At 38.8% G+C, this 15,912-nt stretch overlaps 1 protein-coding gene across 1 annotated transcript in view; it reads right to left on the minus strand.

The window, feature by feature from the left end:
• rttn (rotatin) overlaps nt 1-8,731 on the minus strand; it is a 63,464-nt gene extending 54,733 nt beyond the window's left edge. Inside the window, exons 1-9 of the mRNA XM_084048935.1 lie at nt 8,611-8,731; nt 6,743-6,930; nt 5,320-5,509; nt 5,051-5,149; nt 4,785-4,875; nt 4,504-4,618; nt 2,777-2,927; nt 1,567-1,735; nt 589-782 (exon numbers count right to left, since the gene is read on the minus strand). Of these exons, the coding sequence (XP_083905061.1) occupies nt 589-782; nt 1,567-1,735; nt 2,777-2,927; nt 4,504-4,618; nt 4,785-4,875; nt 5,051-5,149; nt 5,320-5,509; nt 6,743-6,930; nt 8,611-8,641 (1,228 nt within the window). The 5' untranslated portion in view covers nt 8,642-8,731. The remainder of the gene's footprint in view (nt 1-588; nt 783-1,566; nt 1,736-2,776; nt 2,928-4,503; nt 4,619-4,784; nt 4,876-5,050; nt 5,150-5,319; nt 5,510-6,742; nt 6,931-8,610) is intronic.
• Nucleotides 8,732-15,912: the final 7,181 nt, after the last annotated feature.

Raw genomic sequence — 15,912 nt, forward strand, 5'->3', positions numbered from 1 at the left:
AATCATGATTCGCGACATGAGACTAGATAATCGTCTGGAATTTTGTATATATCCTAATATTGTGTATCGTGATATGGGATAAGTGTCGTCTTATCCTGGATTGAATCACTCATGCCCTAGTTTATACGTTCATAAATGTTCAAAAACTGCCAATCTACAAGCTGTGTTGTGAGCTTGTAGATCGGCTATTTCCATTTTTTGGGGAAGATTCTTCATCACAATATGATCAGACATATTGAGATATTTGATTTTGTCCAATATGTACATATCACCCAGCCCTAATAGTTTTTGAATCTCACCCCTTACAAATACCCAGTATTTCAAAATAACTAAAACTAATAAAAACTAAAATAAAACTAAGAATAAACATAATCTCCGCCTCCCGACCTGTCGGCCTGGTGGAGATAATGAAACCTATAAAAAAAACCTTGGTTGGAAGGGGAGGATAATTGTTGCATTATCTCACCTAATATTAACACCTTCTATAGGAGCAAAGGGGTGAGAAAAAAAAAAGAGCGAGCGAGATTGATGGTGCTAATTGCCTCTCTACCCCCCCCCGCCATGCTTAGAAAAGACTAGACTTCCTACCAGTCTTGAGCAGAGGTATGGCATGCTCCATGGTGGCAAGCGTAAACTGGGCTAGACTAAGCTGCCGGAGCTGCAGCTCCAGGGCATCTTCCGCACCCAGGTCGGGCAGCTCCAGGTGGGCTCCTCCGTCTGGAGCGGGCGACTGGAGGGGCCGCCTGGCGTCCTGGGCCGCCGCCCCGCTGTGAGAGCTACCGCTGGAGATAAGATCACACAGACCACAAACATTAAAGTTGGTGAAGAGCAAAACGTGGAAGAAAACACTGGAGCAGCTCGGACAATAAGCCTCTTTCTACTGTGTGCGCAAACACACACACACACACACACAAGTAGATGCACGCACACACCAGTGGTGGAAAGTAACTAATTACATTTACTCAAGTATTGTACTTAAGTACAATTTTGAGGTATTTTTACTTTACTGGAGTTTTTCCAATTTTCAGTATTTTGACTTCTACTCCACTACATCTCAGAGGCAAATGTTGTACTTTTACTCCACTACAATTATTTGAAGACTTGAGTTACTAGTTACTTTGTAGATTTTGATTATTATTACAAAACATACATTACCCACTTTAGCCCTATATATATTTCGACCATTTGAAAATAGCAGATCTACAAGCTCACAATCACAGAGCTATCACAGAGCTACAAGCTCACATTGTGAGCTTGTAGATCTGCTATTTTCTAAAGATTTTTACACATTTTCTACATTTGAAAACTTGTGAAATGGGACATTCTGCCTAATGAGTACTTTTACTTTTGTACTTTAAGTATATTTTGATACCAATACTTTTGCACTTCTACTCAAGTACATTTTGATTACCGGACTTTTACTTGTAACACTACATTGCAGTTTTGATACTTTAGTAAAACATTTGAGTACTTTTTCCACACATGCGCACACACACACACACACACACACACGCCTGCGCGCGCACACACAAACACACACACACACACACACACACACACACACACCTGTTGGAGGGTGCATCTCCATCTTGGCCGTCGCCCCTGGCTCTCTGTCCGGTGCGTCCCACCACAGAGGGCCTGGGAGAGCACTCTGCCCCTGGGGAGGAGGCCAGAGAACGCTGGGCCCCCTGCCCCTCCTGGGAGTACGACAGAGACGAGTTCTGAGACACTGGGTCTACACAAGAAACCAAAGAAAAAAAGTCAAAGATATAAAAGACATTGAAAAGATATTATTTTGCACATCATTTGTAATAGGAGAACCAGGAGAATAAAGCAGAACCAAGATTAACCACTTGAACCCCAGCATCCCTATTCTTGGGGGGGGACATTAGCCACAAAGAGCTTGTAGATCTACAAGCTGAGCTTGTAGATCTACAAGCTGAGCTTCTAGATTGACTATTTTTGGCAAAGAGATTTGGTGTAGACCGAAGAAATCGCAGTTGCAACTCAGGTCTGTTTCAATAAGACTAGAGAGTTTAAGTGGTTAAATAAGGCAGTGAATTAAAACTTTCACACATTATGAGGAATGAATCGGTAAAGAGAGCATATCACAATATGCCTGATCATGTAAATGTGTTATGCAGTATGCCTGATAATCTGTAGAGAGAGCATATCACAATATGCCTGATAATTTATTATGCGTTATGCAGTATGCACAGAGGGTAAAATCAGTAGGCAGCATCATTTATAAAATTAAGATCTGGTGTAAGTGTCCTTAAAATCCAAACTATAATGATGTGATGGGTTTCACACAGGAAAATGCGTTTAATGCCCACTAGCGGGACATAGAAATCATTATTTTGGGTTTAACACGTTCATAAGCCACGTGCATAGAAAATACTTGTGTGTCCATTTAGGTGCTCATGAAAAACAATCCTTCAATTCGGACACCTAAGAATTGCGTTCTGAAATATTTGTGGGAAAGACCCTGACAGAGTTATAGATTAGTGCTAAATTAGTGCTCAAATACTACATGATATAAAATCAAATACAATGCAATATGAATGCCAATAGGATAAGGCATGCTAGGGCATTATATCCACCTAATACAGGACATGAAAAGTACAATGAATTCGATTGAAGAAAAAGAGCAACGCATTCTCAACAGAAAAGTGTTGACGTCTCACGTCTACACCACTTTTCATTTGAAAACGGGTTATTTTTGTCGAGCGACACTTTGTCAGTGACGCATAAATCAGACTTCAGGAAGAGCCACCTTGCTTGGAGGAGCGGAAGCTGGGGTCCTGATGAAAGCGTAGTCTGCTCCTTAGACACACACAGAGCTGCCGTAGGCAGGCGAGAGCCTGCAGCCTGAGGCAGCGCTTCTCACCTTCACCTGAACTCAGCCGCAGGAGGGACAGGAGGTTCTGGACACGGGGGATGAAATCAGAGGAATGAACAGTGGTGGTAAAAGTACTCGCGTTCTTTGCGAGAGTAAAAGTATCAATACTGCAATGTAGAAATACTCTATTACAAGTAAAAGTCCGGAATTCAAAATCGACTTGGGCTTGTTGATGCAAAATATCACTAGGTAATTTTTTTGGGACGACATCGGTATCTGCAATTATGCAGCTGATGTGTTCCACTTTAACCACTGTCCCTATATTTCAAAGTTTTTATAAAAATAGCAGATCAACAAGCCCAGAGCTTGTTCGCCTATCTTTTGGTGGTCTAGACTAGGACCAATCTGGCAATAGAACAAAGGAGCGTCCAAGCTGAAAGAGAAAGCCAGCGTGATTGTGTTGAACAGAGGACCTGAAACTCAGACAGTGATGGAACAGTCGTAATTAGGTTCACTAAATAAAAGGGCACCTGGAATTTAATTATTGGAGCAGCAATTTGTTCCAAGTTCAAACTCCCTGCCCTCTGTCACTAATGATGCCATGCCTCTAAATCCAAGCCTTTGGTTTTTCTAAATACGTATTGACTAAGGATAAGGGGTGCAAAGGAGGCTACTTATGAAGCCACAGGAGGAACACACACCTCCCCAAACACAATATAATCCTGTTGAATAATTAAAATTAAAATGATTACAGAGAGCACCGCACAACACTTTGGAAAAGGAGCAAATTAAATCTCTACAGTCATCGTGAAAGATACCGTAGTTCCTATTCTGATAACCTTGATATAAGGCCATGATGCTACTGGAGCTCTACAAGAAGTCGTAGGCAAGGACTGTTAAAATTGAGTGAAGAAATGTATTGTCGCTGTCAGGCAGAAACCTTGCATCTCTATTTTTCATCTTTCGTCTTATTTATTCATAAATGAATGGGCCTACATTATACTTTGTCTTAATGTCACTCAACAGTAGGGAAAATAGCCAAAATACAAGGTCACAATGTGTCGCATTGCAATGAGTTGTGAGCTTGTCGGCTAGTTTCACTATTTTTGAAAGCATTTAAAAAGTATTTTAAAAAATGTTAGTATCCTAGAGTCTATTTACAATTAAGGCATTTAGCAGACGCTCTTATTCAGAGCGACTTACAAATGAGAGATCAGAAAAAATGGAGTCTCCTCTGTGTATCCTCTCCGAGTATCCTTGAGTCTTGTACCATTAGGAAATGGTCATTTGTAGTTGAAGAAGCCAATGTAATCAATTATGTATAAAGGCAGGCTAGTCAAAAGGCTTGTAATAAAATAATTAGTTTGTCTCGATTACTCTACTCCAGTGGTTTTCAAACTTTTTGTGCCCAGGACTAACATGTATTTTTTGTTACTAATGCCAAAGAAAAGGTTTAAGCACTCAAGCCCTATTTCATACTTTAACATGCCCAAAATAGCGATGCCAGATTGAAGCTGCTGCATACAGGGTTAAACTGGTTAAACTGCTTTTGATGCTACATTAACTCATTTTGCTGGGACCCCCTGGATCCTCCTCAAGGACCCATAGGGGTCCCCGGACTCCACTTTGAGAACCAGTAGTGTAATAATTAGATTGAATACCTGCACAATACCAGGCCTCTGCAGAAAGATCTCCGCTGGGAAGTCCTGCATGATGACATCACGCAGAAGTTCACGCGTTGTCTGGACTAAGTTGGGGTTATTGCTTCTCAAAGAGCTAGTTAAAAAGGAGCAAGAAGGGAGGAAACGTGTTCATTGAGAGTTCGGACATTTGATATTAAGAAACGAAACAGTGCTGCGTGGAGCCTCATCAAACGGATTCATTTAATTGACTATATCGGTGTCATGGAGTGAAGTGGAAAAATCAATGTGATGTCACCCACCTTTCATTGGATGAAAGTATGTGTCTGTCGGTGGTGGTCAAAGCCAGCCATGGAAACATAGAAAACTTCAGACATCTGACAGACTCAGAAACTAGAAGTGAAACACAAAAATCAATGCTTAATGGGGTGCATTTGCATTTCTTTCCTTTTTTTTATGCTGTACATAATATAAATACAATATAAAGCCAAACATTTAGATAATAAATATGCAACATAAGTTAAACTAACAAACAACAACTGAGTCTGAGGTTGTCTACTCAAAATACCTGCAATCCTCTGAGGTAGAACATCTGCATTGCTTTGCTTAGTCTTTTGGAAAAAGCCCATTTTGATAGAATGCTCTTCCGGAGGAGCAACTGGAGGAGCTAAAGCAAAGACAATTTATTTTTGGCAAAAGAATTGGCATACTACTACAAAAACATTATTCACGTGGTTCGGTGCATGCAGGGACACTTCACCCCACTTTACTGCATTATGAACAAGAATTAAAACAATTTTTGACTGGATACAAAGACTTGACTTTAACTTGCAACACCTGTTGGAGCCGCGATACGCTGTCCATGGGAATAGGCCGTCGTATGTCTAGGGATTATCTCCGGTAGCAAGAACAGCTGGTCCAGGATGCCGTCAATGACACCTCGCAGTCTGGGCTCCATGTTTGGAGACAGCTGGGTAAGGAACTCCACCGCACCAACATCTCTCAGCATCTGCGCTGCACCAGGATGCTTGGGACGTACGATAGCAGAGCGGTCATGGCAAATAGTCAAGAAACCAAACAGCCCTGTGACATAGTCATTGCAGTACACTGTATGCATGGATTAAAGCAAAATAGAATCTCACGACTGAAAAGGTTTGTTTGGCCCAAAGGTTCTAATGTCCGATTTGTGAATCAGTGTTCTTTCTTTCTTTCTTTCTTTCCTTTATTTATTCAGGGGAGCCCACTGAGAGCAAGCTCTCTTTTTCAGGGACGCCCTGATAACAGCATATAACACACATATAAAATACATACATAATGAAAAACAATAATAAACATTTGAATCATATTACAATCATCACAGATGCAAATAAACAGTGTTCACATGAAACAGGTGCAGTTACTATGAAATGTGTCCTCGAGAAGTACCCTAAATGTCTCTATTGAGACCAATCGCTCCAGTTTCAGAGAGTCCTGAAGTTTGTTCCATTTGTGTGGAGCATAATACATGAAGGCAGTCTTTCCTTGTTCACTTTTCTTACGTGGACTGGTATATCTTATGTGTTTTTGTCAATGTGTTGGGTGTCCAGAAACCAAAGAAACCAAGTGTGAAAGGAGTTTCCTAAACAATTAGCACAATATGTAAAATGATGAAGTTTTAGTAACATTGTTCCTGCTGTTCTACATACAGTATAGCCAACCAGGTGAATAAATCACAGATTGAGGCTTTAAACCTGCTTTTATATGAAATATCCGAGACTATTAAGATGTCATGGGAGTTGTTTCTGAACATATTGCTAGTTTAACCACTTCAAATGCTCTAATCTTAAAATAATAACCGAAAATAGACTATATATAAGCTCTCAATGCTTGTAGATCGGCTATTTTCGCTGCGCATCATGCTTCCATAGAACATTATGCTGGCTTCTATGGAATCCAAATGACTGAAGTCAGTCGTGGCGACTGAGAACTTGAATCCATGTGTATGTAAAATAAAGTTTATGCAATGAATATAGCAGAGTAAGTAACACTGCCTATAAACCTGTTTTGGGCTATAATAGTCAATATTATTTGCATGCTTTCTGCTGGTTAATGATTTTGCTTGCTATGTGACAGTCGTCTAAAAGTCCAGTCTATGACACTGTTCATCTTCATGAAACTTTTTCGTCTTACTATTCATGAATTCTTTCTTAGCCCTGGGCTAGACTTTGAATATGAATTATAATATAGTTCAAAGGGTATAGTTTAGCTTGTTTCAACCTACCTGTGATAAAGTATTGAGCAACTCGAGGACCTCGTCCTGCATTGGCACCGTGGGGAAATTGAACCATTCCAGAAGGACCACAAACAGCCTCCTCTCTTGGACCAGATCAGAAACAGAAACTAAGGAATGGTCCAGTTTACTTATGATGCTCTTCAATGCTCGAACTCTGATCTCCACCAAAGAATGACCTAATCATACAGGGAATACAGATTATTTTAGTTATTGGAGCGCAGAGTTTACTTTTGTCAACATTAATGGTACATAAGAGATCGAGTGTGGGAGTTTACACTCAATCCCTAGAATAGCTGTGATATTACATAAATATCATGTATTCCATATATGCACAGCCATAGATTATTCCCATGCCCCCCTCCCCCTACCGGGGACTCATCACAGTGGCATTAACACATTAAGACCTCAGGCCGATTCTTCTACAAATACCTCCTAAATCAGTAGCTCTCACACTTTCATGATTTTCCAAAAATGTTCAAAAAATAGCAGATGTACAAGCTCATGAGATTGTACAAGCTGTGAGATTGTATATCTGCTGTTTTTGAATAGCCAACGTGAAAATCAAAAATTAGAGACGCTTTAACGTTTGTAAAGGGTTAAAATATCTCCACTTTTCCACGAGCACACGGAACACATTTCCTCCAGTGAGCACATACTGTACTGCATGTATGGGGCACACGAATAGACAGGGGATACAGGTCCAGTGCGTGGGCACCTAAACCTTGTGGGCACCTAAACCTTATGGGCTTTACATTTGAAAAACATAATAAAAAATAATTTAAAAAATAACCAATGTTTGCTTTGGAAAATGGTCGGAAATAATATAAAGCATACATGATTTGAACAACACATTATCAGATCTAGATTTACCCTACTTCTTGTTATCCCCAAAATGCATGTGTAGACATATTGGGCCTTAAATGTAATAAAATAAAATATTACATGTATGTGGCTCCTCGTTTCTAAAGTAAATATAAAAGACAAAATGGAATTCATATTTTTTGGTGCCCAGAAACACCAGGTGCCCCCCCTCGTTGCGGTTGATGAGGGGTAATTAATGACACCTGTCTATTGTAGTGTGTGCCCCATATGGATATAGTGTGAAACTCGTGGAAAAGTGGAGATGTTTGACTATAAATAGACGTTTTCTGCCAGAAGTGAACTTATGTTCTGTGGTTCTATGGTTACTAGATATGTATAAAGTTAGTAACAATATCAGTTACATTTCTTACTTAAGTAAAAGTATCAATACTGTAATATAGAAATAGTCTGTTAAAAGTAAAAGTCCGGAATTCAAAATGTACTTGAGTAAAAGTACAGAAGCATTGGTATCAAAATGTACTTAAAGAACCAAAAGTAAAAGTACTCATTAAGTAGAATATCCCATTTCACAAGTTATAAAATGTATGAAAGTCATTTGAAAATAACAGATCTACAACCTCACAACGTGGCGCAAAGCTTGTAGATCAGCTATTTTCAAATAGCCAAAGTATAAAACAGGACTTAAGTGGTTAATGCAGAGGACAATAATCTAACTCTATAACGTAACTAGCAACTAAAGCTTTGTAATTGTAATGGAATAAAAGTACAATATTTGCCTCAGAGATGTATAGTGGAGTAGAAATACTCCAGTAGGTAAAAGTACTTCAAAATTGTACTATAAGTACAGTACTTGAGTAAATGTACTTAGTTACTTTCAGTTTCAACCACTGGCTGTGTATATGGAATACGTGAAATGTGCTATATAATATAATGTCACAGCTATTCTAGGGCTAACACTAAGAGAGTTGTTTACACTCAGTCAGGGCTTAGTCAGTGTGTAACTTTACTTTGTTAGAAAGTTAGCGCAGGTTTACCTATTTTCTTTACTTGATGAGACAGCTCCATGTTGTCCGGTATATTATTACAAAGTTGTGTTAAAGTCAGAAGCTGGTGGTTTCAGGTGTCATTGTTGTCGCTGTCAGTGTGAATGCTGCTTCCATAGAGTTATAATAAGACTGCTACCCGGGCTTGTTTTCAACAAACGCGCCAGGCTGCATCACACGACTTCCTGTTTGGGTGCGCTCGTGAAATAAAGTCGTGTGAAACGTTAACTGTGAATTGTGACCCTCCTCAGTACTCACCCAGTTGTAAAACTACACAAACTTTTAGATTGTATTTATTTTATTTGTTTTTTTTAGCAGAGACTAAAAATCCCTTTTTCTTTGTTTCTCTTTTTTTCAAGTGACAATAAACTTCAGGGTGCTGGCTGCCAAAAGATACTACTAAAGAAAACCCCTAACATAAACCCCTGACCGAAAAGAAAGAACCAAAAATACAATTTACTGCAACCTAAACTAATAAAAAACAGGGAACTGGATAAACCAAACCAAAAGTACCAAACACCCCTACATGGTGAATATTTAATTATGAATAATAGATGAAACAAAATACAACTTTTAGTAGGTAAATGAACAACTCAGGTTCAGAATATCAAACGAAAATAATAATGATCAATGAAGGACCCCCATAACTCTGAACCAAACGAAAAATACAATTGAGCATAGTTTAACTCCTTGAATACCACCTTGGTAGTTGCATCCTCTCAACCCCCCTTCTCTGTAAAAATACCTTTTGATACTACTGAGTTTTCAACCAATATGTAATTGTATTGTAATGAATTGCATGTATCATATGAATTACTGATGGATTGAGTACAATGGGCCACAATGGAAAGAAGCCCCCCTTGGGCTTTTTGTGTTATCCTTTCAGCATAACCTTTGACTGTAGTCTACTACTGTACTGTACTGTTAACAAAGTATTCAATTAATCAATCAAAAGGAACCCTGAGGGTACCCTAGACCCCACTTTGAGAAACACTGCTTTAGATACAACTTGTTTCACATCAGTTCTTAGACATGGCAATCTAATCTTTTTGAAATGTAAACAAAGTAACAAACACACTGAAGTGGCTTAACTCGCCTGGAGGACGATCAATGTTTGCAAGAAGTGTTTGATAGCCACTGAACCTTAATCCCATTGCTGCCACACTGAGTGAAATTTTGAGTCCACTCACATTATCTTGTCGTTCAATTAAATCTCATATCAAACAGTAATGAGGAATCAAAGTCGATGTGCTCTGCATCTCCACACAAGTAGGCCCATAGGCATCATTTATTCTAATAACAGCTCAGTCTATACTAATCCAATTGCATGGGATATGGGAATAGATGTACTAATATCATACTGATCAGCTTCAAATGTTGTGAACAAATAGACCTGAAACATAAAGAATGTGGTGGTATATTTATTGTTGATAGACTGTTGAAAGACTATTTATCAATTAAAATTCAATGTTGATTTTTGATAGACTAGACTGTATATTCATTTGTTTATTCATTATAGACTGGTGATAGCCTGTACATATTCATTCATATATTCATTATAGACTGGTGATATTGAACATATCTTGTTGATAGACTGGTGACTGGTGACAGACTACATACGTATATTCATTCATTCGTGCAGGTTGATAGACTGTACATGCCCCTCCTGATCAACAGGGCACCAGTGGAGAGAGGATGAGCAGCTTCCATGCAATACCTGGGGGCAGACATCACTGAGGACCTGACTTGGAGTATGCACTGCAGAGATGGTGGCAAACTAGGCGAGACAGCGTCTGACCTCAGGCAACTGAGGAAATTCAAGGTCTCACAGAAGATACTGAGAGCCTTCTACACCGCCGGTACCCCCAGAGTATCCTGACAGGGGACATGGCACCCTAGTGACAGACTGAACTGTTCATGATGATACTACGGATGGGTATGCGCTTGAGGTGTCTCACAGCTCAAGGCTGGAAGAGCTTTTTTCCCCCGTGGCTGTCAGAGCTATGAACACAGACAAAATAAAAAGGAAAAAATAATAATCTGTAAATAACCATATATATTTTTTACCTCATATGTTTTTTGCACAAATGTACACAGATAAGTATACTGGTATATACCATGCTGTGTCTTACTGCACAGATGTATAAGGAAGTATACTGCATGTACTCGATCTTTGGCGGTTATTCTATTATAGCCTACTCCCACCTCACTAAATTCAGCACATTCCCCATTTGCACATACCCTGCTGCTGCTACCTTGATTTCTTATTTCTTATTTTTATTTGATGTTATACAGTGCTATAATATTCTTATTATTATCATGTGTATATTGCATTAATTGTGATGTTGTACAGTCTTGTGGACCATGTCACACCAACATATCTATCCACAGATAGATAGATAGACAGACAGACAGACAGACAGACAGACAGACAGACAGACAGACAGACAGACAGACAGACAGACAGACAGACAGACAGACAGGTTTTGTTTTTTACTTTTACTCCTAGCTCTCCTTGCTGCTGTTGCTGGGATGACATCTCATGTACTCAATCTGCTATTGCTGGGATGACATCTCAATTTCCCTCCAGGGATCAACAAAGGTTTAGTTTGTCTTGTTTGCAATGAAGCTAAGGCAAATTAAACATAAAAACAGACCATCATCAAATGTTTGGCAAGATCCCTTGTTTTGGTGCTTATCCTTGGAGGTCGTTATGCATAAAACAAGGTCAGAACAACAAACACATCATATAATTTAATTGTCCAACATGCAGTCTACCATATGGTGACAAAATACAAAGTTACCACCAGAATAAATAATGTGACATCAAGGATGATGTTTCAATAGACCACTTGAGGACAGTAGGCAAAGATAGTCAACTTTTTTTCTTGTTTTACCTGGATTGAGCTCAAGTCCCTCTAGCTGACTCATTACATTATGTGTGGATACAGCTGTTGTAGGTGTAATTAATGCACAATTTCCCAGCACCTTTTAAAACTCCTCCCTGAGGAGAGCAAAGGTGACATGAAGGACCGACTTAGCCACGGGTCACTCTGCAAACTCCAAACACTGCAAAAGAAAAAGAAAAAAAGAAGAAGAAGCAGAAGCAGCGATAATAACTGATGTTATCTGCTGAAACCATGAATAAGAGACCAAAACCATGCAGGAAGAGAGGTGAGCATTATGCATTCTATAAATGTTCATACTGTATTTTGAGGCAAGCCCTTGTCATGTTATTCCGCAGTCATTCCTGAAACAAAAACCCAAGTGTTCCCTCCGGTCCTGTCATTGTTTCACATGCCTTGCTGTACCCGTCTTTCGCTCCACTGCAAGTGTTGAGGATATGCAGGGCTGCACCGGGGGGACGGACCCCCCCCTCCCCCCTCGGTAGGGAAGACAAGTCAAAGGACTGAGTCAAGCTGAGCCATGGTGCAGACGTATTGAGTAAATAATTTATGGCCAATACAGCTTTCATTTGAAATTGAGGTGAAACGAAAAGCCCCTCTGCAGACATTGAAGTGTCGACACCATTAAAACATGTGGCTTTCTGTGTGTCTGGAATGTTCCAACTTTTTTTAATAAAGGGTTGTGCAGGGTTTATTTATACTTTTACATTGGGTGTGGATGGGGGGGGTGCTAAAACATATATTCATCAACATAAGGCCTTTTTCTTTCTTTTTTTATCAAAAATAGCCGATCTAAAGCTGAACGCGTTGTAGATCTGCTATAGATCTGCTATTTTTGAAAATGTTGGAAACTTCTTGACATAATTTTGAATAAAACAGGGTGAAAGGGTTTTTAACACTTCACATGCAGCCATATGACAATTGTTTACACTGAATCTCACATGATCTTATTACAGCAATGTAAACTCAAAATAAATAGCCCAGTATTAGGGATTGTTTGATCCTAGACAAGGCCCCACAGCCCCGAATGTTTACTTACTGTCTGGCAACAAATATCAACAAGGCTAAAGTTTGTTTGTCAGGACTAATTTGGTGCGTAGAAACATTGCACGATTGCTTGCAAATGGTCATGGTGCTATCTAAGACCCATGCCCCCTCCTTTCTCCCCCTCTATCCCCTCCTGCACCGCATATCAAGTGAAGGCAGCCTGATCAACCCTAATAGGGTCTGGTAATTAGAGTGTTTGCATAAAGCCTGTCTGCACGCAGCCGCCCTAAGCAGGTTGGGGGAAGAAATGCCATGCACTTGACAGTGTGGAAAAAACAATGTAATGTTCAGTGTATAGACCAAATTAGCCTGGCAGCAGTAAACACAATCCACTCTAAAACAATGACACTAATTAGGCAACCAATGTATCATTTCGGAGTTCAAGTTTTAGCCGCTATCATTACTTGAAAATACTTTCAGAGCCAACTATGTTTCATGAATACAAATTAGAAAAACCCCTTTCACATAATTGTGAAGCAAACCTGTCACGAGAAAGAAATGTGATATAAACCTCTACCTGTTTTCAGAAAGGAACGGAACCATGATCTTGCCGCTGAGTAAATGCCAATGATGTGTATTATAAGATACAGTCACATAACAAAATGTGTATTTCTGGTTAAGGTCAGGAGATTAGGAGCATGTAGAAACTGCGCACCAGTTCTGGTTCACCATGACCTTTTTCTTTATTGCTATAATTTAGTGTGTGATTTCAGCAGTGTTGGGAAAGTTACTCAGGAAGAGTAATTAGTTACTAGTTACTTATTACCCCATTAATAATATTATATTACATAATTATTACTTCTGCCACCCAACCTCCCCAAAAAAGGTGATGTACAATACAATCTGTTTATCCAGGTCCCTTTATAACTGAATCCAATGTATTATTATTGTGCAGCAAATAGAGAGCGCTTATCTGGGTCAGAAACAAAAACAAATCACGTTCATTGTAGCGCAGTAATGCAGTGTTTCTTGGATCAGTAATAGGTGATAATTTTTACTGTTTTGGCACTTATAATAAGTTACACAACTCGTTACTGGGGAAATAATAATTTTACAGTAATGTTTTATTAAGTAATATATTACTGCCCAACACTGGATTTCAGATTCCAGTTTAATAAATAAACTGGAAACTATAAATGTTATGGTGAAAAATGCTAATGGATCTCTGGGTAAACAATTTGGCCTCCACACACACACACATGCCCGCACGCACGTGTGCGCACACACAATAACCTCTTTTGCCTCTTTGGCTATTTGACTGGCTGCTGAGCTGAACCTACTGCTCGGGGGGCAGGGGGGGGAAAGGGAGGTTGGGCCTCAATTCTGGAGCATTAGAGAGTCATGCTGTCAGAGCCAATTAGTGCAGTGCTTCCCAAACAGAAATAAAAAATATATGTTTTTTTTTTAAACGTCTTTAATATAGCACATTTTTAAACGAAAAGTTTGGGAACCCCTGAATTAGAAGGCAACTAAATGGAGCCACTCTCTACCTCAATCACCATCTGACATAACACCCAATAGGATGAACATGCTCCTGACCCTACTGGTACTGTAGCTCTCAAAGCAGTGCCGCTTTTTTGAATCAATGAGCATGTTATTAGTAGCCTACCGCTCAACATTTTCTCAGTTGGGTTGATTACGGGGTAACAACAGGTCTCTTTTGATACAGGCTTAAATACTTTTAGTGACTATTTTGGCAAGTCGATATTGTCAGACAAAAAATATGGTATCTCTATATTTATTTTATTTTTTCAAAATATTATTATACTTTATACATATTATTATACATATTTTATAATTTGTCATACAACAGTGTCATGTGGTGAAAATAGCTGATACAAGCTCACAAGAGCTTATAGATCTGCTATTTTCACTATTTTTTTAACGTTTGATAAATGTTTGCCTGTAATAATAACCTGCCAATAATGCCAGGCTGAAAGTGGTTAAGTCTGTCTGTGGGTTGTAGAAATATTCAACAAATAAACAAGAGCTTGTGACTAAATAATAACATTGGATCCATTGGAACACTGGCTCCTTTTTACATTTCCTGAAAAGTCACAGTTTTGGACATATGAGATTTCCGCCTGAGCAACGATAGGCCATATTCCTCTTCTAGATAACCCATCCACACAATATTTTCCATTTTAGTCAGTTCCAACTGTTAGGCCCCATCTCGGTGCATTTCCATCCCATAAGATAAACACAGAATACATACTGTGATGGGCATGCATTGTGCTCTTCCTTTGAAAACGTTCAAATGACTTGCATGCATTTCTAAACCAGAGACTGCATGGGAAATATCAGCACCTTGAGGAAAACAGTCTTCAATCACTGAGAAAAAATATGAAATTATTTGAAAGAGAGCTGAGATTGTATCCTGCAAGCCGGCCCTAGACTCTGCTGTCAATGTGAGTGAATTTAATGGACAACTTTTTGTAGCATATATTCCAAGTTTGGCCATTTCCTCTCATTCAGTCCCATCCCAACCCCCCAACCCCCCCAATCTGTGGAACATTAATATTTAAATTCACAGTCCTTGAAATCCCATTTGTGACACAACACTTCTATTAATATTGATAACATGCAACGGTGGCAGCACACATCATCTATGATTTCATTTATGTCAAAATGGCCTCTAAAAATAGATGTAATTTGTTAGATTTTTCAGCCTGAGAAATTTTGGTTCTTGAATCATCGCTGTGTGCAGACAACTGTGATGCATTTTCTACCAAATTATAAGTCAACAAGCACTGACAGCATGACATTTATATTTGTGTTGAACATTTTGAATGCATAGAGTAGACCATAATAATCAATTAACTCCCTACATTGTCATCACTGTAATCAAAAGTATGCATCAACTGTGGGGGACATTTTTAGATAATAAGTAGATACACAAAATCATGTATTCGAGAGAGTCCGTTTTTTTCTAATTAACACACAGGATTCTGCTTTGATACTATAGGTGTTTATCAAATAATTCATGCGTAGCTCAATTATTTGAAAATGCAGTGGTGTAAAGTAACTATAGCCTACATTTACTCAAGTACTGTACTTCAGTACAATTTGAGGTGTTTTTTCTTGGAGTATTTCCAATTTTCAATACTTTTACTTCTACTAGCCTACTACATCTCAGAGACAAATATTGTGCTTTTACTCCACTACAATTATTTGAAAACTTTAGTTACTAGTTACTTGCAGATAGAAATTATAATATTATAAAACATATATTAATCTACAAGCTGTGAGCTTGTAGATCTGCTATTTTCAAACATTTTAGTACTTTTACTTTTAGTACTTTTAGTACGACAATACTTTTGTACTTTTACTCAAGTAACAT

Source organism: Gymnoscopelus microlampas, assembly GCF_963454915.1.
Source record: "Gymnoscopelus microlampas genome assembly, chromosome: 22".
NCBI classification, from domain to species: domain Eukaryota; kingdom Metazoa; phylum Chordata; class Actinopteri; order Myctophiformes; family Myctophidae; genus Gymnoscopelus; species Gymnoscopelus microlampas.